Source organism: Hypomesus nipponensis, chromosome 20 (genome assembly GCF_054491055.1).
Source record: "Hypomesus nipponensis isolate SF chromosome 20, ASM5449105v1, whole genome shotgun sequence".
NCBI classification, from domain to species: Eukaryota; Metazoa; Chordata; class Actinopteri; order Osmeriformes; family Osmeridae; genus Hypomesus; species Hypomesus nipponensis.
Window position 1 is genome coordinate 9,047,919 of NC_140380.1, and position 25,026 is coordinate 9,072,944.

The following is a 25,026-nucleotide window of genomic DNA, read 5'->3' on the forward strand; positions in this document are numbered from 1 at the left end:
TCTCGCAGGTGTGAAGGAGAGCTCCCCGGTGGAGGACGCTGTGGATGACAAGACTCCATCTGAAATGTCAATCTGCAGGCTGGTGTTTTTTGTTGTCTCCAGACACCAGTTCCTCTCCACAACACTATCCGATGCAGGAAAAGGTCAGGCGATTGCTGAATTCAAATTTTGCGGAGAGCACTGACTGTGCCATATAGCTGGGAAACGCGAGGCTCCATAGTCTCTCATCACATAAATAATTCATCCTCCATCTCTCCTTCTCTCTTTTTCCTTCTGTCTCTCTCTCTCTCTTTTACTCTCTCCTCCCTCGTTCTATCACTCCTCACTGCTTCTTTTCAAGTGCAGTCTAACTGACCGGGTGTGTTTACGCTCCAGTATGTGATTTTGGTTTATTTATGTTCGATAATCGTAGTTTTTCCACTGTGCGTGTGTGTTTGTGTGTGTGTGTTGGTGTGTGTGTAGTCTTCATGTGCATCTGGAGAAATCTATTGTCAGAGTTTGGTCAACCAGAGAGCAAAAAGTCCAGAGGGGTTAGTTAAAAACAACGAGGCCCTGCCTCAACCAAACAAACTTTCAGAAGGTTTGAATCTTTGAAATACTCAAGTGTGTCGAGTCTTGATATTTATGAGGGCAGATTCTAGCCTTGAGCCAGGAGAACTCCTAACTCATGAATCTGGAAGAAGTACACAGTGTGTGTGTGTGTGGTTTATTTCTCAATAACTATTTGATTGGCTTTGTTGAACTGGGCAAGCAAGTAGACTAAAGGCAAGCACTAGACCTAAAAAAAAAAAAAAAAAAAACTTTCTTCAGTCTTGTCAAAAGGACAAACTAAACAAAATGGTTGTTTGCGTTCATATGTCCAGGTTTAGCTGACAAACAATGATAGCCTGTTAGAAGCTAGCTAAGTTCTGTGCAAGAAAATGAAGGATTGTATCACTAGACAGGTCTAGCCATCCAAAAGCTATTTGTAACATCAAAATATCTGTAAAAAATATCCAGCTCCAACTCGCTATCCATCCCGGCAGCTTTAATAGCCAGTGTGAATGTCATGGGTTCCAAAGATGGTAAACAAGATGACGTGAAGCTCAAAGAAGCGATCTGACACACTTTGATTAAGTCAATGACAAAGAATAAGGCAGTCAGGCAGGCTTTTCATCTTTGGGTAGGACTGACATCGTTCTCAGACGCCCGTGTCGCTTGTGACAGACTTTATTCAGCTCCATTTTTGATTCATGAGGAAGGGCGGCGTTAATATTTCAGAGCACAAAAACAGAGCGTACGGTTGAATTGCCAGCAAATTTGTGAGCAACAAACAATTTGTACAGGAAGTAGCCTCGAGTTGACAGACCATTAAAAATGTGTCGCGGGCTTCACATTTCCAGCCCTGTTTGTGAACATGTCTTGTCCTGCATCTCACCCAGACTAACTCGAAGAAAATGAGGCATCGTTTTCAGTGACACGTTGGGTTAGAGATAGTCTGTTATTCCGGTGCTATGTTCTGACTCCCTGAGGAAATTTATGTTGCAGCCACCAACAGCTTCTCTAACTCCCCCTCTCTTCTCGGCCTAAAAAAAAAGATTTCAGCCATTACTGAAGTACTGCCAAAGAGAAAATTGCCCAATCTTTCGCAGAAAAGCATTTGGTGTAAACGCAGTTATCGACTGATGGGACCCCATGATTATTGTCAAGTGGAATTACCCTGTTTTATACCCTGGCTGCTCTCAACCTTAAAACCCCACAAGCAACGTCAAGTATATAGCAGCTTCTCAAATGGCCAAATTGAGTTTTTACCTTGAAACGAAAATTCCAGAATCTCCCTGGGTGATTTAACATTAATGGGCACATCCCGTTTTTCTCCCAAGATTAGAATTAATTTGCATTTAACTCTAAGTGTCTTCGACGGCCATATTACCATAAGTCGAGTGGAGGCCTGGAGGGTTACAGCCAGAGGGTCTCCCTCTGCTTGTAATAAAGCAAATTAAAATGGAATTTAATAGATGAGCTAATTTCAAGTGTCAAAAACGACATTGACGCGTCGGATGCTTCTGGGCCGTTGGATGGTAAGCAGGGAAGCAAGGAGCTTAGAGATTGTTGGTAAAAGGAGATTGGTTGAGTGTGCCTGTTTGAGACAGAAAGTGTGTGTGTGTGAGAGAGAGAGAGAGAGAGAGAGAGAGAGAGTGAGAAAGAGAGAGAGAGGGAGAGAGAGAGTGAGAGAGAAAGAGAGAGAGAGAGAGTGAGTGAGAGTTTGTGTACGTGTGGTTTCGTTGTTGGCACCAGATGTCCCATCAATAATAGTAAACAAGGAAACTCGCAGGGCCATCTTGATCCTCGCACCTTGAAGGGCTGTATATTTCTAGAGGGGTTTAAGGGCGTTAAATGTAGTGTTGGGGTTAGAAAAAGGGGTTGGGGTTAGAAGTTAGGGAAGGTTTTTGGATTAAGGAGTTAAGGAAAACAGGACTTTGAATGTCTCCACAAGAATAGCCATGCAAACTTGTGTGTGAACGTGTAAGTGTGTGTTCGTGTGTGTGTGATTACGAGTCATCTGTCTGAGAGAGTATGTGTGTGTATGTGTGTCTGAAAGTTTGACAAGAGAACCCCACCATCCAGCTGATGAACTATGGTGACCTGTGAGGCTATGTTCCCAAGCCACTAACGCCACTCTGGAGGAGAGGCAGTCATGAAGAAAAACACCCCACAGTTCACAACGTCACTTACGGTCACTTCCTAAAAATTTGATGAGATAAAACTTTATTAATCCCAAAGGAAATTCTCTCTGCCAGAGATAGCTCCAAAAGTTCCAGCCTTGATCAAGACTAACAGCAATGAGGATTAAAGACGAGATGGTAATACAACTAAAGTGTACAAAGTGGTCCTCAGGGGAAAAACGCTAAAGGTGACAGATAAACAAAACCGCACATGATTGGGATTGTGATAGAATATCACACATGCCACAAATGTCATCAGGTGTTCAGAGTGTTTCAGTGGTTGGTTATCGGTTTAATTCCCTTCCTTCCTGTCAGTGTTGGCTGGCCATCAGCAGATGACAAACAAGAGGCTGTTTGTTCTAGGCCTCGATTCCGTAAACAGACAACTCATCCTCCTCTAATTCCTCAAACAAACGATGGGACTGGTTATGATGTCGTTGACGATGTTTGATGACGGATGATCAACAATTGAGAGGGAAAGTTATTTGCCTGGTTTTTAGGACAAAGATGATTGTGAATTGGTTGGTTTGTCAGTTGCCTCTGCCTGGACATACAGTTAGTTTGGTTAGAGCATGGTTACAGGAGCTGCTTTAGATACACATCACACACACCCTCACACACACACACACACACATGTGACAATGACTTGCTTCTTATACAGTTAAGGTCCACATGGAGATTAGTGGGATGATGAGTTAATGACTGGAGGCAGTGAGAACTTGGATCAGTTTTACTCGATATGTAGCTCCTTCTAACCTGGGAGATAGACACTGCAAAACATACGTGACAGGATTTCCTCCTCGTGTGATAGATCTTGTTCTGGATCTCTCCGGAGGGGGTGTCAACTCTCTCCATTTTTCTCTCTCTGTCACCCGTCTCTCTCGGTTTCTTTCCAATCTGTCTCTGTTTCCACTCTCCCTCTTTCCTCTCTGCTCCACACTCATATCAATCATCTCTGCCGGCGCTAAATGTTTCATAAGTCTCAGATGGGACAGTGGCCCATGTCAGGTGAGATTTAGAAGCTTCCCAGTGAGAGGAACTGCAGTCTGCATGCAGCGCTACCTCGCCTTTAGAACCGGCGGTCAGGAAAGAGGAGAACCGTCGAGGGATTCTTCACAGAACCTGACCGAGATACGCTAGGGTTCCACGTATAACATTGGTTCAATGCAGCAACCTTTTGAATAGCTATAATGGAGGGCTTGTTCTAAGGTCTGTTCTATGGCATGTTCCAAGGTATGTTCTAAGGCATGTTCTAAGGCATGTTCTAAGGCCTGTTCTAAGGCCTGTTCTAAGGCATGTTCCAAGGCATGTTCTAAGGCATGTTCTAAGGCATGTTCTAAGGCATGTTCTAAGGCCTGTTCTAAAGCATGTTCTAAGGCATGTTCTAAGGCATGTTCTAAGGCCTGTTCTTCCACTCAGACTACCTGAGAGCCTAGTACACATCAGTAATCCGTGAGAGTGATTAATCCCTCTTGGTATTCAGGCCCCGGCCTGAGGCTCTGAGGCGCTATGGAAGTCTTCACATGGTTAGGGAAGCGTGTCGGATGAGGTTGACCTTGGAGGTCTCTGCGACAACAGAGCCATGTGATGTCTCCGGGGCCTAAAGGAAACCGTGACGACAGGGCCAGGAGGGTGTCATTAACCTGGGGGATTTCACGGTCAACCGCTACGGTGCGCTGGGGGGGGGGGGGGGTCAGAGCGGTGTTGCCGTCGTCGGATTTCATCCACGCCGGCGTTCGTCAAGTCGAACGTGTTCTAGTCAAACAGCGATGACACGGCAGCACCTGGAAATAACGATTCGTTTCTCACCGGGAGTGTTTGATTTACCTGAGTGTTGATAGAACGCGTCCTCCTTCCTCATCAACAGCACTTTTGGTGTTAAATAAACACTTTGAAATGTGCGATGTGGGTGTGTCTGTTTGTGTCAGTGGTTGAGGGAGGCCCGCCCAGGTTTACAGAGAACACAACTGAAACTCCAAGATCCAAGATCCCAGTGTTGATTTTTGAGCTTGGGGCTCAGAAGCGGCTTGTCATCGCTCTGGCGCGCCTGCAAACAACCTCTGTCACCCTGACAGAGTTACGCTCTGCAGCCCTGCAGGTTAACAACCCAGATGCACAGCCGATATGTCAGCTGAAAACATTTAGTGCTTCTGTCCGCCCCTGATACGGTTAGCGAGCCTTGATTCAGGCAGCGCTTGACGGCAGAGACAGGGCGCCCGCCGTTCTGCCACGTGAGCGTGGACCGTCACCCCGTCCAGAGGCGCGGGACGGAGGGTGAGTAACGGGCTCAAGGTGCCACGGCTGGATCTCCATGAATAACGACTGGCGCGTTCCCGGAACCGCGCCGTCGACGTCGCGGCGACGCCGCATTGCCCCGCGGGATGCTGTCGCCTCGTGGAGCCGCCGTGACTGTGAGATCGCCAGAGGAGGAGAGGGGATGGGGGCGAGGCAGGAGGAGAGATGAGGTGAGGAGGAGAGGGGAGCGGAGGTGAGGAGGGAAGAGGAGAAGTGAGGAGGAGAGCAGGAGTAAAGCACAGTAAAAGGAGAAGAGAGGGAGAGGGGAAAGAGGGAGAGAAAAGGAGAGAGGGGGAGAGAGAAAGAAGGGAGGGAAGAAAGGAGGATTAGAGATGGAGAGAGGAGAGAAAAGGGGTAAGAGGTGTGAAAGGAGGAGAGCGAGAGGGGGAGAGAGAGAGAGAGAGAGAGAGAGAGAGAGTGGGAAGTGTCTGATAGTGTTCTGTGATCTGCGCATCAGAATTCAGAGTGGAGCCCCCTTTAGGCCAGTCATAAATAGCTAATGGAGCTGACTGACTGGCAGTATTGCAGCTGTTTCTCACAAACACACACACACACAGACACACAGACACACAGACACACAGGCACACACACACGCAGGCTGTCTATTCCAGTTCTCCCCCCAGGGCAGGTAAGGAGGCAGGGATATCCAGGTTGAGCCTGCAGAGGCTGCTGTGTTATTAGTTCCATACCATTAAACCACAGGTCAGAGAATATCCACAGACAGACTGGAGAACTGTCCCATTAGGCAGGCTCTGTGTGTGTGTGTGCGTGTGTGTGTGCGTGCGGGTGTGTGTGTGTGTGTGTGCGTGCGTGTGTGCGTGCGTGCGTGTGTGTGTGTGTGTGAGAGAGTTGAGAGTTGAGTGATGTACAGCATACACAGACCACAGATCCGTGTGGAGCATTGTATACCCAAGTAAACATTGTATGCTCAAGTATTGGATGATCAAACTACACAACCCTGCCAATTTAAACCTTTATGAAAACACCAACGACTTTATGATTTCCATTTCATGCAAATGAAGCAGTTTGTTTTGCAACCCTTTCCTGTGAGCCAGCAATCATGCGGCACACAGACGCATCCGCAATTCTGCGTTATTGACCGGTTTTAATATCCTGATGTTGGAGGGTCCCTCACAGTGTGTCAGACATGCAGAAGGACTCGTCTCTGGCCCAAATCTATTACAGCGCTCTGTCAACAAAGCCAAGAGGCACTCATCATGACTCTTCCTTCCAGCATCCGGACGATATATCATCTTAACCTGCAAATGAAGACTTCAAAGAGCCCCTGGCAGCTAGGAGTTGCACCTGTTGTTTGGTGTGTGTGTGTGTGTGTGTGTGTGTGGGGGGGGGGGGGGGTTGTGTGTGTGTGTGAATATTTGTGGGTATAAATATGTGTATGTGTGACTATGTGTGTGTGTGTGCGTATATTTGTGGGTATAAGATTGTGTATATGTGTGTGTGTGTGTGAGGTGGGGAGGGAAGGGGGTGATTGCTTTGTTTACCGAAGGTGGTATTCCCTTGTGATGCTGTTTCTTGGATAAAAGCCCGGCGGACGATCTTCCTGCAAACCTTCAGAGCGAGGCATCTCTCTGTGGTGCGTCTGAGCACACAGCCAACCCTCCACAGCTGCCTTCTGTCTCGCGACTAAACGATAAAACTAAACATTACTGGAGATGAAATGGCCTGTTCATCCTTGCCAAGATCATTTAGAGTTTTTTTGGGGGGGGGGATGGGATTATGTTGAGCATTTTTGGACAACTCCTCCCCTGGATTTCAGGGTAATTGGTGTTCTGAGTCATAACAAAAAAAAGGCCTCGCAAAAAAATTGGCAAAATCCACTGCTGCTCTTTTTTCTTTTACACGTCAGCGGATTTCAATAAACTTTCTCAAAACAGTGTGTTGGACTATTCTTTGGAAACACACACATTCGTTTTTCCTTTTGTTGTTTTTGATCTCGCTGTCCTCATCCGATCTCAAGTCCAGCGGCCTCTTCAAAACCCAAGTCCACCAAAACACTTCAGCGCCACCAAACGTCTTCAAATAAAACGAACTTCCTGAAACATGAAATAAGTCATTACTTTAATTGTCAACGCCACGGTGCTCGACAGAGATGTGAAGGCTGTGTGTTCTCCCGGAGGGAGCTCTGTAAGATACGCCACTTTGCCACACGCACCCTCAAGTCCTCCTCAGCCCTGACTGTTCGGGAAGGAGAGCGAGAGCAAGACTCGCCTGAGAGGGTTCGGAGATAGCACCCCCCCCTCCTCCTCTCTCTCCCACGTCGGATGGGAAAGTACTCTTCTTCAATCTTCAAACCCAGCCTCCGTTTGACACTTGCGTTAATCCATCTCTCTCTCTCTCTGTGTGTGAGGCATCGCAGGGGGACACTTGTTTCGGGAGGCGGCCCACTCCTGCTGCCGTCCCGAGGGTGCGTTCAGAGACGCTGATCAAGAGCAGCACGAAGTTTGAGGTTCTTCACTTCGAACCAAGTACACACATGAAGGAATAGATGTTGGTTTATTCTCAACTTTCCTTGTCTCTCTCTCTCTCTGTCTCTCTCTCTCTCTCTCTCTCTCTCTCTCTCTCTCTCTCTCTCTCTTTCCGTCTCTCTCTATCTCTCTCTCTCTCTCTTTCCGTCTCTCTCTCTCTCTCTCTCTCTCTCTCTCTCTCTCTCTCTCTCTCACATGCACACACACACATGCCTGGATATATGCAATTGCACACACACGCGCACACCTATTCACAAACGCCCACACAAACACACACATAGATCAAAACATCTGCATTCTCCCTGGTTGTTCTCTTCTGATCAGTAGTTGTTTGCTCTCCGTCTCTCCTGCTTCGAGACGTCACATATACTTAAGGCTCCGCGCGTAAACAAATGAGTTTTTGTTGCCTTGTTTGTTTTGTCTTCTCCCAGCATATTACGCCGCCGCCGTAGAAAGGAATTGGAAATGGGAACAGGCTTTGATGCTTTGTTGCCTGGCAGATGCTTTCAGTTTGCTCAGTGCAAATGCACCTTGAGCTGTGGGCGTTCTAACTCCCCCTAGGCATGACTGGGGCTAGCTAGCTGCTAGCTCTACGTCTGTCAAATACTTCTGTTGACACCTAGCTAGCTGCTAGCGTCGCTAGCGTTTTTTTTCTTTATTTTTAACGGCAGTTGGCATCCATCGTGTTGCATTACTCACTGGCCTTGCGTCTCAAATCTCATTCTTTGTCGTATTGTGCTTTGAACTTTGTCCCTCTCCTCGCATAGTACTGTGCAGCAGGATGGGTTTTGGGATTGTGGCTAGCTAGTCGCTAGCCGCTATTGTCTGAGACTGACTAGCACAGCGAATGGGATCAGCAAAGGCCTGCCTGGCTGACTAGTTTCTCGGGATTCTCTAAAGCTTGTCAGAGTGAAGTGTGTGTGTGGGGCACGGCTGTTTGTGTGTGTGTGTGTGTGTGTGTGTGAGGAAGGAGGCCGGGTACTTCACATCGTGTGTTCTTGGGCTCTGATCTGTGAAAGAAGAGAGGTGGCTCAAATCAACACAATCTCTTTGTATCTTCCTCTCCGCCCATCCCTCCATCCCTTCCTCCTCATCTTCCCATCCTCCTCTGGTCTGGCACGGAGGGGCATCCTGGACACCACACTGAGTGTTTTAAAGAGCTGTTTTAGTTTCGTTTGGAGGAGATGTGGACATTTTGTTGCCTTCAAAAGGGAAATGTGTCCACCAAATGGAGTGTGTAATTGGTACGCTGTTTCATGTGGCCTGGATAAATGTGTGACTGCCATGTGGCAGTGGTGAACAGGGACTATGGCACAGATAGAAACAATATGTGATCTCAAGACACATTCAGCCACTATCATATTCAGAGTGTTTGGAAAGCTATTGAGGACAAAATCTAACTTTAAACGGAAACCACGCGCACAAAAAAAAAAAATCCCCAGTGAAGCTTTGAAATTTCACAAAAAAGCTGGTCACTTTTCACAAGACACGATAAGAAGCCAAGAAAGACACGCTCTCCTGTTTGACTTTGACAAGATGGCGGAAGCAGCTGGCTGTTACAATAAATGTTTCATGAGTGGCATTACTGCATATTTATGAGGAGACAGTCACTCTGTAAATCAGCAACGACCGCACTATGAAACATTCTTTAAACTTTGCCTTCACGGAGTGTTGAACGTGCGCCCCCCCCACACCCTCCCCCGTCGCCCAACTTCCCATACGTCTCTGACAGCGAGTTTAATCAAAAAACAGACGGAATCTTGTTAGCTTATCTACTGTGGTGTGAAATTTCTCTTTGAAGCAGTAGAAGACAATAGGAGTTACGGATAACAGCTATCAGAGGAGGAACTGTGCAAATGAGAGGATGAGAAATAGAGAGAGTGAAAAAGGGAGGGAGAGAAAGAGGGTTTGAGAGGGTGGGGGAGGAAGGGGGGAGCAAGGGAGGGAGATAAATAGAGAGAAAGGAAGAGAGAGAGGGAGGAGAGAAAGAGAATGAGCCATAAGGTATGTGTGTGACTGTGTAAAACATCAACAAACCAGGCCTGGGTATGAGGACAGACCAGGTCTGAATACTAGAACAATCCCATTCTTAGACTATCTTAGACCCTCAGACCATGACATCATTGGCTACTTTAAATTGCCCTGCTAATGCATAAGTTAATATGTCCCTGACCCGGCCTTGCTCTACCTCAGAGAGAGAACCGGGAGGGAGGGCAAGAGAGAGAGAGAGAGAGAGAGAGAGAGAGAGAGAGAGAGAGAAGGAGGGACAGAGAGAGAGAGAGAGAGAGAGAGAAGGAGGGAGAGAGAGAGAGAGACGGAGGGAGGGAGGGAGAGAGAGAGAGAGAGAGAGAGAGAGAGAGAGAGAGAGAGGGGGTAGAGAGAGGCAGAGAAGGGGATGGTCGGGCAGTGTGAGAGAGAGACAGAGAGAGAGAGACAGAGAGACGAAGTATCTGACCCCAATATGTCCGTCCAAGTCCCCTGCAGCTCCTGCCTGCCACCACCCCTCACCCTGGCTTCCATTAGCCGGGTGACAGAAGCCTTGCTCGGCCGGCCCGTCCTTACCGCCTCGACCTACGGACGACAGCACGGAGGAGCGCTGTAATTATTTAGCGGAAAGGTTAGGAGCGGAGGGTTCCTGTCACACCTCCTTCGCTTCGCAGCCATGGTGAATCACAGCCCCCCCAGGACTTCCTGCCAAGCAGGATATTAGTCATACTAGCAGGAAGTTGAAGGTACATTGTCCCCGGAGATGACCCACAGAGTAGCCAATTACAGCACCCGGGTTGCTGCCTATGGTCCTATCAGGGCCTGTGAGGAAGATAGCTGTGGATTGTCTTATCGGTTCTAGCCCGCTACATATGACTAATGCTTCTATTAGACTAGGGTCACCCACCAGCTAATGAGGTTCTCTTTACTGTGGCCCAGTTTGGGAAATATATATATAGTAGATAATGCTAAGTTGAAAGCCGATTTTTTTCTCACGTGTCTCACAAGGATTTGATTTACTTTTTTGTGACATTTTGGTTTTTCGCACTGGCCTATCTGTCGAGCCGTTTCATGGCCTCTGATTTTCATATTCAGTATCCTCGAGAGAATTTAGAGCAATTTGCAATCCTGCAAAAATCTCTGCAAACCTCAAATCCTGCAGGCGAGGAGAATAATGTTTTTGAAATTACATGTAAAATGAATATGGGGGTTGATGACCTACAGCAAAATCATCTATAGGCCATTTCAAATACCATACGTAACTGTAAGATGTCATGCGATGCCGTTTCTATTACTAGCCTACTGCCTGCTTTAAGGCTGCCATCGGTAACAGGGTTCACTAATGGAAAAGGCGAGGCTTCGCTGCTTCTTTGTACTATGCCGAACTCCCCGAGTGACTACGTTTCACCCATGAATTTAAGGACGAATATTTTCCTACAGTTTCACGGCCACCCTGACATAATTGCCCCCCCCCCCTCCTGCCCCACTGCCTTAAGCCTGTATAACTCGAGACAACCATCTCAGTATACCTGCGCCTCTTCTATTGACTGTAGGTTATTCCTCTGCCTACTTCTCAGCGTGAGAAACGGTTGAAATGCGTGAGAAATAGGTGTTCGATGCGTCCTGGAGTTTTCTTAAAGGTAAGCTAGGCCTACTTTTTTTTGACACATCAAAATACCGCGTGAGTATGCAGCAAGCCAGCTCCGCTTCGCTCCACAAGTTGGCTCAAACGAGAGGTCGTTAAAAACTTGTAAAACCAACACCCTTAATAGGACCGAGGGCAGAAAAGAGCAAAAGAATTGCCAATGATGAAACTTCCATGTTTATTAATGGCAGACAACAAGGCAACTTGGCTAATATGTTTATATAATAGTATTATGTAGGGTTTTGTTTTTTCAGTTTAGTATATTTCAGAGTTTGGAGATAAATCAGTAATTGCTAAAGGCCAAATTCACTGTGGAACAATGCCTGTCTGGCCTTCTACAGACGTTCAGCTGTGATAAACAATAACAAACTTGGCAGAGTTATCACCGGAGCTTTAACTATCAACTATCACATGTATGAAATACAGTGCCCCCCCACCACCACCACCACCCCCACCACCACCACAGACAAGAGCGCATGCACCCCACGAGTAAACACCACTGACAACGGGAGAGCTTATTATCTGGTGTTGAAGTGCATTTGTTCAAAGTCCTGGAGTGGATAAAAGCACGCGAGACGAGCACTGCTCCTTCACCCAATTCACCACGCTGCTGCATAAACTCGCTCTCTTACTTCTGCTTCATTTTAATGGAAGAATCAACAACAATAATGTTAATAAGCCTGCTGATATTCAATCAGTCCTCATGCATGCACTTCCGTTTACAAATACGTGCATGTGCAAGTTTGCAAGCACACGCACAGACACGCAATCATTGTTTTTGTTGGGGGGTTGGAGGGGGGGGGGGGGGGGGTAGAAAAAAGCTGTTTCTTCTGCTAAGACATAACACATGAATGTTGTTGGAGAAGAGCTGAGTTCCAGTATAGACGCACGAGGGATCCACTGGAGAGATAACGTTGTTGTCCTTGACTTATACTATGGGGCGTTGTGTGTTTGTTTGTTCAAGTCTGGGGAAACACACGATGAAGCAGGCGATATGAAAGTCCCAATATTTTCACCCGAGTAGCCTACTCCCTACTTGATATGCAGATAGTGTGTTGGGAATGCACTGGATACTAACATTGTGACAATACATGAAATAATAAAAATGATAAATAATAAAGATGACAAAGGACTTTGCGTTGCGGTTTTACAGAATCATGAAACCTGTCTCTTTTCTGTCGAGGGACTTTTCAAGCGATTGCTCCTCAAAACCAGGAAGGAGTTGGTGACAAGCAGCAAACTTAAAAGTTAAAAAAACACACACAAAAAAACATATTCCTATTCTAAATCTCCAGAAAAAAAGTAAAGTAACAGTCAATTAATCCCAACCTATACTTTCACCTCAGCAAAGTCAACATATTACTGAAATTAAACCTCAGCAGATAATTAAAGTGTTTTATAATTGCAGTAATGGAAGCTTGTTGCCACAGGTAGCAGAGTGGTTTCCAAGAGAGTGAAGTGTGCACCATTAGAATGACTCAGACCCAGTTTAATCAGGTGTTTATTTGACCTTGGGCCTATTAGTTAGCTAATTAGATTTTTAGTCTGGTAAAGAGCTGTCGTCTCTGAGTCATTCACCTGAGTGGTCAACCAGTCTGCTACACAGAAGAGTTACCCAACAGCTCCACCATGTGGACATTACTCCACTTGAATTTCACACCTTTCGGGTCCTTTCCAGTTTACGGCAACAGTGAAACACAGTAAAGCAATGATCGTTATTGCTTGAATATACAAACAATGTTATTGTATATTGTTCATCAATCAAACCATCATTTTTAGAACAAATCAAGCCTCGTTTAGGTTCAGGTGAGTGAAGCGTGATAAAGTTCAGGTTCTGTTAGCTATGCTACAAAAACAGTATGCACTGCATCGGCAAAGCCAGGAATACCCTTTCAAAACAATCACAATAGGCTCTACCTCACAGTCCCAACCACACACAACACCCCTCTCCATGGCAACACACAGTAGCCCCTCCCACCAGTGATGGCCTTGCTAGCAGGTGGGAAGGCAGAGGCAGTAACACGTTAACAAGCAAGCCTCGCTCTCACGCGCCCACCTCGCCATGTATGGGCGGAGTCTCTACTTCCTGGTGGCCTCCAATTGGTTTCCATGGAGGCGATGCAGGTGAGACTAGACGTGACTCTCCTGGACTTTGCTCTTGGGGGTGCCTGTTCCGAGCATGGGCACAAACGCCTCGGTGTCCTCCGAGGCCCCCTCTCCCCCCTCCTCCTCCTCCTTCTCTCCCTCCTCCTCCTTCTCTCCCTCCTCCTCTTTCCCCTCCTCCTCCTCCTCCTCCTCCTCCTCCCTCCCTGCCACCACCACACTCTTCAACTGCGGGTGTACAGACACCAGGACATCCAGGCTTCTCTCCTTCACCCCTCCCTGCTCCCCTCCTCCTCCTGCTCCCCCCCTACCTTCCTCCTCCTCCTCAGGCACAGGGACCACGCAGGACTCCCCGCACCCCCCTCCATCCCCTCCGGGCCGGGGCCCGTCGATGGCCTGCCTACCCCCCACCGCCTCCCCCTCCGGGCGGGCGGCGTCGGAGGGCCGCATGGCGTCCTCCACGTAGCCCCGGCAGCTGAGGATGAGCGGGGGCAGGGGCACACTCCGGGCAAGCTCCTCCATGTGCCGGGCGAACTCCATGGTCTTGTACTGGGTCACCTTGGCTAGCTCCAGCGTCTTCGCCGTGGTCACGATGGGGATGCGCTTGGCGATCTCCAGCGCCTTCTGGAGCTTCTCGGCACCTTCCGTGCGGAAGAACTCGTTGATGGCCTTCTCGGTCTTGCTCAGGTGGCTGCGGACCATGCAGAAGCGGGTGACGTTGAGGATCATGATGATGGTGAAGGTCACCAGGCACACGATGACGTAGTACAGGCCTAAGCCGCCGGAGACGTAGGCCACGCGGAGGACGATGGTGTAGTTGGAGGAGCCGGACGGGCCCCAGGCGATGCAGGTGTACCTGCCTCTGTCCTGGAACGACACGGTGGTGATGTTCAGGTCGCCCCCCTCCTCAACACGCCACTTGCCACCTAGAGGAGGAAGGGGCAGGGAAGGACAGGGTAGGGAGCAATCACATTAGACAGTTCAGCCGTTTTATCTACATTAAAATGATTTAATTTAAAGCTTTATTAAAGTGGTTCTTTTTTGTTGTTGTTGATTTTCGTTTCTGCTCACCTCCTTCATCCGCATCAAGAACGACACCTTTGGAGTTGTACCACTGGATGTCGTCATTGGAACCGGTCACGTTGCATTCTATCAGCGCGCTAGCCCCTTCCTTCACCACGATTTCTCTGCGGGGCGTTAAACCGGCCAGGAGCTGGAGTGACACCGCAGAACGGTTGCGGGCCGCGTGCAAGGTCGGCACTTCCACTTGTCCGTTTGAAAGGACTACCGATATGGAGAAACACGCTAAAAACCATCTGAGGAATGTGCTGACGTAGTTCAGCTTCGGTGACATATTTGAGCTCTGTTCACATCAAGGCTCGTTGATCTGGAACCTGTTGAACAAGACTTTAGTAGGGTAAAGGTGTAACATTACAAAGGCAATACATTTGCGGTGAGTGGGAAATAGCAAATCAGTTCCATGACATGGATTATAAGACTACACAATATACTTAAAATATTATTTGGCATATTTGCTGATGAAAAATTGTCATAAGATAGCTAATCATTAATAAAATCACTTGAACCAAAACAATAAAAGAAAACTTAAACAAGAAGGATGACAGTTGGCTCGCAAAAGCTGACACAAACACCTGTTGAACAGAGATGTCCTAACAACATTCATAAGTACGCCTCATCTCACTTTGTCATATGATATCATCCTAAACGTATATTAGTTGCGATAAGACAGCACACCGAAGCATTAAATAAAAAGATATGAAGACAAAACCTTGGTGGTCTGACTTTACCTTCATCAAGAGCATCACAACCAACTTCCGTGTTCATCGGGTCAGGGCAGGGCGTGGCCACATCATGTCAGATGACAGCGGTGTAAACAAGCCTACGTGGAGGTCCATAGTTTACTGTCGCGGTGTGTTCATCCATTCATTGACGTGATAGTAATTGCAATAGTGACTCCATACCTGTGTCTGAACAAAGTGCCGTGAACTTTTTTTGCTGACCCAGCCTAAGCCAGTGACTGAAACGATATCCCTTGTTTGTCAGTAGATGGCGATATGCTCTTTACCGTGCAACACAATGCAGCACAGAATAAGAAAATCCTTCGCCAGGCAGAACCCAAAACAAATCGCCGTGTGACGTGGCTAATAGCAACACCCAGTAGAACGAGGCATCAAGAATACCATACGAGATCTTGGATTGAATAGCTTTTAACAAGGTACACACAATATTCATCAACGTCTCTTGGTTCTTTTCTTCACGGTACAGTCTAGCATATTTGTAGAAACACAACCAAACGACCAAGGTAGACAACTAAACTGGCTAGGTAGCTAACCTAGCAAGCTGACAGTTGACAACTCTAGTACTGTGCAATACTTTTAGCGAGTTATTTCGCTTCATTTTAGAGAGGGGAGCTCAATACATTGTTGGCTTTAACGCTTATTTTACGGTTAAGGTGATGTCTTTAAGCAAAGTTGCTTTCTTTAGCTGCAAGGATGAGTCATACTGTTGTCTAATGTTGTGAGTCAGTAGCTACAATTATAGCTTTGACATTGCAGTCGGCACTCTAGGTTATGTTGCCAATGAGCTAGCTACCAACAGTATAGTCTATCAATAGCCTTCGAGTTAATTGGTAGCTAGCATAGCAACTGTTTTCTTTTAATCGATACAACATCATTTAATACTGACATTTGTATTTATTTATCACTGAAACAGTCGTTTGTTTATCCGATAACGCTGTCAGGTATGTAAGATGTCGGACAGTGAAGCACCCGGTGCTTCAGCGGGGAGTGATGAGGTCGTACCCCAGCCATCCCCCGTGACCCCAGACACCAGCTTGCCCCAGACACCGGACGTGACCTCGGGCGAAGTCTCCGCAGATGTTGCCCCGAGCCGGAAAACCAGAAGAAGACCTGAGACCAAACCTCCGGTCGAGGTCCAGGAGGAGACCCAGGTGAAACCCAATGCAGTGGAAGAAACAGCCACGGTAAGGCTGCATTTTAGACAAAATGTGACCATATTATCTCATACTGACCCCAATCAGGTCACAACCAGCATTGTAATTCCTTTGTCACCTTCGTCTTCCCTCCTCCCCTCTCCTCTCCCCCTCTCCCCCCTCTCTCCAGCCCTCCAGTGAGTCCACTGTAGCCCAGGGGGGCTGGGGCTACTGGGGCAACTGGGGTAAATCCCTCCTGTCCACGGCCACAGCCACGGTGGCTACAGTAGGTGAGTGGATCCACCGGCAAACATGGCCGACAACCGCCGGTATCCTTAAACCGATTCAGAGACACTGAAGTCGGCTGTTTTTGAACCTGTTCTGTCCACCAGGCCAAGGGATCACCCAGGCCATAGAAAAGGCAGAGACGTCCCTGGGAATCCCCAGCCCCACAGAGCTGTCTGCCCGGGGGCCGGTGCCGGAGAGCAGGGCACAGGGTGAGAATGCTGACTCATCCTGGTCTGGATTAGCTATAATCCCCTGCAACTGTAAACTGTCACGCAATAAACTGTGATGATGATGCGGGGGAGATGGTGGTTGTGTGACTAGTTGCACACACACACACACACACACACACACACAAACAGGCATGTTGTGGTGGTGTGTTTGGTCCAGGTGAGGCGAGCCCTGAGGCAGACCAGGCCGAAGGGGACGGCAGTGAGTCTGCTGTGGGCAGCGCCATGGGGATGCTGTCTTCACTCACCAGTGTTGTTCAAAGCACTGTAAGTAAGAAGCTCTCCTCTCCTGGCTTTGGCTCTCCACTCTCCCCTCCTCTCCTCTCCTCCTCCTATCCTACCCTCCTCTCCTCCTCCTCTCCTACTCTCCCCTCCTCTCCTCCCCCCTCCTCTCCTCTCCTCTCCTACCGTCTTCTCCTACCCTCCTCTCCTCCTCTCCTCTCCGTTCTCCTCTAACCACCAGCGATGATCTTGGTTTGCGTCCTCAAGGGGAAGACGGTCCTCACAGGAGGGCTGGACGCCCTGGAGTTCCTAGGGAAGAAGACCATGGACGTGATCGCGGAGGGAGACCCTGGCTTCAAGAAGACCAAGGGGCTGATGATCAGGTCCTCCACGCTGTCCCAGGTACGTAGACCCCCAGGCACCCCCCCCTCTCCCTCCCTCGTACCCCCACCTCCAGGCTCTGCTCTCTGGGGAAGGTTGGTCGAACGGGAGGCTGATCTGGGCCAGGCTCTGTCTCAGCTCTTGCTGAGCTAGCTACACACACACACGCGTTCTCTCACTCACACATGCACACTTTCTCTCACACAACACACACACTTTCTCTCACTCACGCACACACACTTTCTCTCACACACACACACAAACGCACACACACCAGGGGAAACACAGAGAACCTTTATTCCTGTTTCTCTCTCTCTCTCTCTCTCTCTCTCTCACACACACACACTCTTGGGTGCCCTTGGGTGCAGGTGCTGAGGGAGGCCAAGGAGCGCGAGGAGCAGCAGACGGCAGAGGAGGTGGCGTGCGCGGCGGAGAAGAAGGCCCACTACGGGATGCTGTTTGATGGCTTCCAGGGTCTGGCCCATCTGGAGGCTCTGGAGATCCTGTCCAGGGAGAGCGAGGCCAAGGTGATGCCCTGGAGCGATCACACACGCATGACAGAGAGAGTTAGTGACAAGTGTGTGTGTGAGGGGGGGAAGGAGGGAAGGAGGGAAGGAGGGAAGGAAGGAAGGAGGGAGGGAGGGAGGGAGGGAGGGAGGGAGGGAGGGAGGGAGGGAGGGAGGGAGGGAGGGAGGGAGAGGGAGAGGGAGAGGGAGAGGGAGAGGGAGAGGGAGAGGGAGAGGGAGAGGGAGAGGGAGAGTTTGTTTGTGAGAAAGGACTTGTGACTAAACATGACCCCTGTGTGTGTAGGTGAAGTCTGTCCTGACCACCCTGTCAGGAGAAAAGCTAGCCCAGCTGAGACACGACCTGGAGCTGATCAAGGAGCCCTTCTCCCTGGTCGAGTTCGACGACGACGAGGTGGACGAGAAGAAAGGTAGAGAACGCCATCGGAAAACATCCCAGGCTGCTTTCAAAAACGGGAACCGTTTTGTTTTTATTTTCTATTTTACTCACGTCAATATTAGTATAAAATGTCAGTGCCTAGGATGTGCACTCCTAAGGCATATACGTTGCTCTTTCAGACGAAGATGGCTCTGAGTTTCTAAGGGAATTAACAGAGGCTCTGAATGGGCTGCGCTTATCAACAACAGCCGACAAGCTGGGAAAGGTAGGGACAGACATGTGCCTGTCAGTGTGTGGCGCCACCTACTGATCATTGTTGGTAAGACGGAGCGCATATTTTGCTCCTGATGTAACCAGTATTACATTGCTATATTATTTTGTTGTGGCTTATAACTGATGAAAGTTGATGACGATAGGTGAAAGTTGACGGTAATCTCTGGGTTTATCAAGTGCATTTCCCTCCGCAGGCCAGCAGGGGCGCCTGTGAGCAGATTGCTGAGATGACCAAGCCTGTGGAGGTGGAAGAAGAAGGGAAAGAAGATGAGACGAAACCGTACACGGTCGAGGTAGGAGAAGAAGAAATAGCTACACAAAAAAACAGCAACTCAAACCTATAAGAACCGTAGGAAACAGCACCAGTGGCAGGCAAACAAAGTAGTTTTTCTCGTCCGCGTTCACTTCCTGTCAGGACGTCCACTCGGCCGCCATCAGGAGCCTGGCGGAGCTGACCGCCCGCTCCATCGAGCAGTTCCACAAGGTGGCGGAGATGATCCTGTTCTCGCGCAGCCCCGAGGTCGCGACCCTGGAGCAGGCCCGCATCCTCGCACAGTACGTCCCTTCCTGCCCGCCTCCTAGATCTGGCTGCCTGCCTGGTTCTAGATCCCATCTCTCCAGAGCACCATAAGCTACTGAACGAGGCCGTCCAGGCATTTAGTCTGGAATATGGAACACAGACCGGACAATCTGGCCTTTGAGAAACACTACATGTAATGTGGGTGTTTCCTTCGACTTCTTTTCACTGAATATTCTGCTTATCCTCCAGGATAACTATCGTTTTGTGCAAGGAGGTGTCTTTGCAGTCCAAGAAGTTCACCTCAGCTTTAACCACAATAGGGGTAAGATCATTCCCCCCGTCCCTTCTCCCACGCATGGTCACTGTCGGGTACGAAAGCGAGTACCAGCTCTTTGTCTACCTTGCAACTACATTTGCCGCACCCTACGTTCTGGACTGAAGTATGGAAGGACTTTTAAAGGACATCTTGTTTGTCTGGCATTCCACCAGATTGTCTGTGATGAGTTTCCTCAACTTTTTCAGACTTTATTTAATAGAATGTGTAAGTGTCTCGATTCGGGAGGGTGAGTGTCTGGGCGATGGCAAATTGGTGTCGTTTGTCTTCCTGACACGGCAGTAATGGAGATGCAAAAGCTGCAGGATGAAAATCAGGAGAGAGCAGGGTGATATCGGAAAGGACGGACTCTTAACGAGATGTAAATGTTTTGGTGTTGTTTTTTTTTCTTTTTTTCTGCAGGCGAATAAGGGAGGTGACGTGCTCAATCCTCTCATCACCGGCGTATTTCTAGAGGTGGGTGTCTGATTATCTCCACGCCTGCTGCATGTCACAGCGTGTGTGTGCATGTTTGTGTGTGTGTGTGCTTGTGTCTGAGTGGTAGAGAATGACAAGGAAAACTACACCACCACACAATTGTATACTCGTCCATAAACCACCTTGCCCTCCTCCTTCTTCTCCTCCTCCTCCTCCTCCTCCTCCTCCTCCTCCTCTTCTTCTTCTTCTCCTCCTCCAGGCTTCCAACAGTGCGTCCTACATCCAGGATGCCTTCCAGCTGCTCATGCCGGTCCTGGAGGTCACACACATCCAGAGCAGGACAGACTCGGCCCAGCCTTGACCACTTCCTCTTTCTGCAGCGGTGACAACTTCCTGCCACGACAGCAGTGCCAATAATGGACTCGTAAGTCTAGCTGTAAAGGATTCCTGTGCTGGCTGTATTGCCTGCTACACTCCTAAACACCTGCAGACACGTTGGGGGGTAGAGAGGGGGGGGGGGATCTGATAGTTTAACAGTTTGGTACTGACTTTAACTTGTCTGCTGATTGGCCCTTGAGCTGAAGAGACAGGGCTTAGGGAAGCCTTTATCAAACTGGTGTTGTCATTGGCGTTTTCAAAACAGCCTCGAAATCCCTCTTTTAATTCTGTTTTAATTCATCTCACTTAATTTGACGCCTGGAAGGAAATGTATTCTTCAACAGTGGGTTTTTTGTTGTTGTCAGTTAGCTCAGTGCTGAAAGCGTATGGCATTGTAGATAGACACATTTAGTTTCAGGGTCTAGAGATGATGCTGCATTTTTAATAGTACTTCCTCATCCAAGTCTGTAGTAAATGTCTTTTACATGTTTGTTTGTATGTTTGTTTTGACAACTGAATACATTTGGTTAATCCCTCAACGACTAATTCAGTTCTTTATTCAGAACACTAATAGCCTACCTCAGGATGAAACAGTATTTCAGGTGTGTTCTTTACATGTCTGTTTAAAATTAAATTTGACCTCCAATTTATTTTATTGTTGGAACAAATGACCCCTTTACGGATTCAAATCTGTCACAGAAGTTGCAATTGTATGTGAAATTTGATAAGCAGTGCTCTTTAACGGTATCAAGTGTTATTTTCGGTGGAATTGTCAGGTATTTTCTGTATTTCAAATAAAAGGTTTTTCTTAAACAAAAATACTTGAACTGGTTACTGTGACACACTAAGGTCAAAGGGGCTGATTATAGGCTACATTGTTCTATACCAGTCAGTCACGTCGAAAATAATATTTTAACGCCATGTTCACAATGGCGCTTATTGGTTAATGGATGAGTTATCAGTAATAAATTATCAAGTGGCTGGAGGTTTCACTCATGTATTGGAAACATACCGTTGTGTAATAAGTTACAGAAATTAAGGTAAATTAAGCAGTTGAAATAAGACCATTTCGTTTTGAAGAGTTTTGAGCAAGGCAAGTGAAACGTGGGTACCGAGGCGCGAAGCCTCGTCCGCAACCACGCATGGGGATTGCTGGACTCCGCGCCTGCGCATATGTATTTCTATGACTTCCGATACACAAGGAACACCAAGGTCTAACAGCGGCCCCGACAGAATAATCTACAACGCGACGTGTCAGGTATTGTTTTAAGGGATCGCAGTGGTTTATATGATTGTGCTGTCCTATTTAAAATAAGTTTTAATCAAGCGAGCTCTACAATGCAGTCCAAGTTATCCCTCTTACTAACGTTAGCCATTAATACGCAGCTAGCTAACTGTTTAGCTGTCGCTAGCTTTCTATCAAGCTAGCTTGTTGTCAAGCTACCCTACCAAAAGGCACAACATACGACATGCAGGTTGCTAGTGTGACTAGCTTAGCTAGTTACGGTTGGATATATGAGGAAATTAACGTTACCCTTTGCGTTTATCTGACCAGCTCTCTATCAAGATATCCGAAACAGCAAGGTATCTCGGTAGTTGGCTAGCCTGCTACCGAAAGAAACGCAAGCCAGTTTGCTGCGACGCTGGCCAGATAACTTGTGCATTGTTTCCCCCCAACGTTTGCCAACCAGCCAAGTAAGAATTTCGTATGGTAATCGTGTAAAATACGACATGTGTCAATTAGCTATGAAATGCTGGAGTTGCTGGAGATGTCAACCTGATTCAAGAGGCTACCCATAGCATCACTGCTAAAGCTGGCGCAAGTCTGGCGTCGCTGCTCATGCAAACCGGTTTTTGATTTGGCCGCCTCCGTTTCTTTAAATATGAATGAGGCCGTTTTTTTTGGTCGAAGCCTGCAAGCTTTATCATTTAACGCCAGCTTTTCTATCTTTCCTGTCATGCAGTTTATAAATCCGAGAGGCAGTGTTTCTGCTACATTTTGCAGCGGCGACCCGCCCCTACAAAAGTTGCAATTATACGACTCTGTAGAACGGTCGTATACTTCATCTCCACTTGGAGGATGAGCAACTGTAACAGTTACAAGACAATCACTCGCAAACGCATGACGGCTAAATACAAATAAACATACAGGAAAGCACTTTCTTTTCGTCTCAGTCTGTCAGGCAGCGACAAACTGGGATGACTATAAGCACGGGCTATCAGGCTGGGACCGTAAATATGTTCTAAAGTTGGTTGCATGCGCGCACCATCCAGCATACTAACTTTTTTTAAATGTTAAAATCTCAACTGTATTTCTTCAACAGGGTCGTTTTCTTCGCCTGGCTGCCCCGCTTAGTGCTGCAGAATTGTTGGGGTTTTCAGTCCTCTCCTCAGCCTGCGAGAATGCCTGCTGCACTTGCAGATACGAGTCAGATTATCTGCGAGGTCTGGGCGAGTAACGTAGAGGAGGAGATGAGGAAGATCCGACAGATCGTTCAGACCTTCAGCTACATCGCCATGGTAACGTTTCAACCCCCCCCCCCCCCTGTCTCTCACTGACTTCAGGATTTGGCGCAACTTCTAACCCCCCCCCCCTGTGTGTTCTCTTGGTTCGATCCTCCAGGATACAGAGTTCCCAGGCGTGGTGGTCCGGCCCATTGGGGAGTTCCGCAGCACGGTGGACTACCAGTACCAGCTGCTCCGCTGCAACGTGGACCTGCTGAAGATCATCCAGCTGGGCCTGTCCTTCATGAACGAGGACGGAGACTACCCTCCAGGAACCACCACGTGGCAGTTCAACTTCAAATTCAACCTCACGTAAGGAACACACACACACACACACTGCTTTGTGTGATGCGTGAGCACCACAAAACGGCGACGAGGTCCCTCCGTTTGAAAAAAAAACGAGGAGGGCCGAACAGCTGCTAACCCTCCTGCCTCTCTCTCTGTCTGTCTGTCTCTCTCTCCCTCCTCTCTCTGGTCCCCAGAGAAGACATGTACTCCCAGGACTCCATAGACCTGCTGCAGAACTCGGGCCTCCAGTTCAAGAAGCACGAGGAGGAGGGCATCGACACGCTGTACTTTGCAGAGCTGCTCATGACGTCGGGGCTGGTGCTGTGCGAGAACGTCAAGTGGCTCTCCTTTCACAGGTACGCCCCCGGGGGCCGGGCGTGCGTCACACAGTTTGAAAACCCATGTTGAGGAGGTTCTCCTACCCAACAACACCCTGAAACGAAGCACGCCTGTCTCTCTGTGGTCTCCCCAGTGGATATGACTTTGGCTACCTGGTGAAGCTCCTGACTGACACGCGACTCCCGGAGGAGGAACACGAGTTCTTCCAGATCCTCAACCTCTTCTTCCCGGCCATCTACGACGTCAAGTACCTGATGAAGAGCTGCAAGAACCTCAAGGTAAAATTCGACACCCTTGCCGATTGGCTGGGCGGCGTCTGTCTGTCTGTCGCCGGGTAAAGGTTTTTAAGGAATATGACCGAAAGAGGAATGACCATGACTGTGGAAACGTCAAAGATGATGACTGAGAAAGTACTTGTGACTAAACATGAACCCTGTGTGTGTGTGTGCGTCTGTCTCACGGTCTGTCTGTCTGTCTCTCCGTCTCTGTCTGTCTGTCTGTCTGCAGGGGGGGCTCCAGGAGGTGGCTGACCAGCTGGAGCTGAAGAGGATTGGCAGACAGCACCAGGCTGGGTCAGACTCTCTGCTCACTGGGATGGCCTTCTTCAGGATGAAGGAGGTAGGAACCAGGCCCTCAGGCCCCACACAAGGCCTGGGGCTTCATAGCTGGATGCTTTGTCAGTGCATGTCGATTTTCTTTTGTAACTATGCTGCCCCCTTGCCACTGATAAAACGTTTTTAATAGCGTAGTTCCTGTAATGTCAAACCTTCTCGAACCAGACTCTCTCTCTCTCAGCTTTTCTTTGAAGACAACATCGACGACGCAAAGTATTGTGGGCGATTGTACGGCCTGGGCTCGGGCTCCACCCAAAACCAGAACGGCATATCGAGCTCCGCCCAGGAAGAGACCAACAACAAGCACTGACCCACAGACGACCTCCTCAGCCAGTCAGCCCGCCAGGACGTGAGGCTTGTGGATTCCTCTCCTGTTTTAACCCACCTAGCAGGCGTTTCTCACCCCTGTGCCCACACTCCCCCCGGGGGAGGGGAAACGTCGACGACAAATTTCTATATTCCAATCCACCAGCTCTGCAGATGGACATTGGTTTCAGCCCCATCCACAACACACTGACTCTCCAGCTGAACCCAGTTCATTCTGTCCTGGTTCAGAACCCCCGATCCCCACTAGGACATTACCCCACCCTGCCCCCCCCCCCCTTCAGGAAAAAAACCTTTTATCTTTGTTTTAAAAGCATCGCAGTTATAATACCCTTCTTTTTTTTTTTAAGCATGGGACCAGCTCTTGTGTATTGTACTGCGACAATGAGAAGCGGAGCATTTGGAACTGCCCTGTGGCCGTTTTCATCGAAATTCCTGCTTAACAACAACCACAACTTCAGTCAGTAGTCCTGTACCCCCCACCACCATCATCACCACCACCCCCCCTCCCCCCCCAGGTTACTGTGAGAGACATGCTTGTACCTGAGATTGTACAATTTTAAATGATGCTGGGAAGGTATGTAAATTAAAATGTAAAATTTCCATGAAGACATGTTTTTAGCGTTATTCCTTTGAGGAAGGAGTTTTAGCTGGGTGAGGTGTGAATGTGGAACGGCGACTGCAGTTCTGTTACAGGATTTGTTTCTCTTGATTTCACTTTTTTTTGTTCTCCTGCCGAGTTGGAACAGATGTTCGTGGTTGATATTGTTTTTACATCATACATTGTTTGAAACAGTTGTATATTAAAACATTTTCTATTTTCAATGTGAAAGTGATACG

General features: G+C 48.3%; 3 protein-coding genes across 4 annotated transcripts; 2 read left to right on the forward strand and 1 right to left on the reverse strand.

The window, feature by feature from the left end:
* Nucleotides 1-13,247: 13,247 nt before the first annotated feature.
* Nucleotides 13,248-15,161, reverse strand: LOC146246299 (microfibrillar-associated protein 3-like). Its single transcript, XM_084683479.1, has 4 exons — nucleotides 15,029-15,161; nucleotides 14,292-14,614; nucleotides 13,532-14,146; nucleotides 13,248-13,285 (listed from the first exon to the last, which is right to left on the reverse strand). The coding sequence occupies exons 2-4, from the start codon at nucleotides 14,572-14,574 to the stop codon at nucleotides 13,248-13,250; spliced, it is 936 nt and encodes a 311-aa protein (XP_084539605.1). The 5' UTR covers nucleotides 14,575-14,614; nucleotides 15,029-15,161.
* Nucleotides 15,162-15,307: 146 nt separating this feature from the next.
* fam114a2 (family with sequence similarity 114 member A2) lies at nucleotides 15,308-20,935 on the forward strand. 2 transcript variants are annotated; one of them, XM_084683742.1, is made up of 14 exons: nucleotides 15,309-15,456; nucleotides 15,982-16,224; nucleotides 16,364-16,463; nucleotides 16,566-16,670; nucleotides 16,849-16,955; nucleotides 17,178-17,312; nucleotides 17,660-17,818; nucleotides 18,102-18,225; nucleotides 18,374-18,459; nucleotides 18,662-18,760; nucleotides 18,883-19,022; nucleotides 19,237-19,309; nucleotides 19,724-19,777; nucleotides 19,998-20,935. In XM_084683742.1, exons 2-14 carry the CDS (start codon nucleotides 15,991-15,993, stop codon nucleotides 20,097-20,099), a joined length of 1,518 nt encoding a protein of 505 aa, XP_084539868.1. In that variant the 5' UTR covers nucleotides 15,309-15,456; nucleotides 15,982-15,990; the 3' UTR covers nucleotides 20,100-20,935. The 2 variants fall into 2 exon arrangements, with proteins under 2 accessions (XP_084539869.1, XP_084539868.1); XM_084683743.1 differs by lacking the exons at nucleotides 18,883-19,022; nucleotides 19,237-19,309 and having other exon boundaries at nucleotides 15,308-15,456.
* A 281-nt stretch (nucleotides 20,936-21,216) lies between these two features.
* Nucleotides 21,217-25,011, forward strand: cnot8 (CCR4-NOT transcription complex, subunit 8). The gene is made up of 7 exons (XM_084683744.1): nucleotides 21,217-21,374; nucleotides 22,441-22,636; nucleotides 22,740-22,933; nucleotides 23,104-23,265; nucleotides 23,382-23,526; nucleotides 23,756-23,866; nucleotides 24,044-25,011. Exons 2-7 carry the CDS (start codon nucleotides 22,520-22,522, stop codon nucleotides 24,170-24,172), a joined length of 858 nt encoding a protein of 285 aa, XP_084539870.1. The 5' UTR covers nucleotides 21,217-21,374; nucleotides 22,441-22,519; the 3' UTR covers nucleotides 24,173-25,011.
* The last annotated feature ends 15 nt before the right edge of the window (nucleotides 25,012-25,026 follow it).

Bases quoted from the DNA above. Each gene is read 5' to 3' on its own strand.
- LOC146246299 (XM_084683479.1), bottom strand. From the start codon at position 14,574: ATGTCACCGAAGCTGAACTACGTCAGCACATTCCTCAGATGGTTTTTA. The intron at 14,147-14,291 runs GTGAGCAGAAAC...TTCCTCCTCTAG, and splicing joins TCTTGATGCGGATGAAGGAG to GTGGCAAGTGGCGTGTTGAG. The intron at 13,286-13,531 runs GTAGGGGGGGAG...TGCTCGGAACAG, and splicing joins GCCTGAGGAGGAGGAGGAAG to GCACCCCCAAGAGCAAAGTC.
- fam114a2 (XM_084683742.1), top strand. From the start codon at position 15,991: ATGTCGGACAGTGAAGCACCCGGTGCTTCAGCGGGGAGTGATGAGGTC. The intron at 16,671-16,848 runs GTGAGAATGCTG...TGTTTGGTCCAG, and splicing joins GCCGGAGAGCAGGGCACAGG to GTGAGGCGAGCCCTGAGGCA. The intron at 17,313-17,659 runs GTACGTAGACCC...CCTTGGGTGCAG, and splicing joins GGTCCTCCACGCTGTCCCAG to GTGCTGAGGGAGGCCAAGGA.
- cnot8 (XM_084683744.1), top strand. From the start codon at position 22,520: ATGCCTGCTGCACTTGCAGATACGAGTCAGATTATCTGCGAGGTCTGG. The intron at 23,266-23,381 runs GTACGCCCCCGG...TGGTCTCCCCAG, and splicing joins AAGTGGCTCTCCTTTCACAG to TGGATATGACTTTGGCTACC. The intron at 23,867-24,043 runs GTAGGAACCAGG...TCTCTCTCTCAG, and splicing joins CCTTCTTCAGGATGAAGGAG to CTTTTCTTTGAAGACAACAT.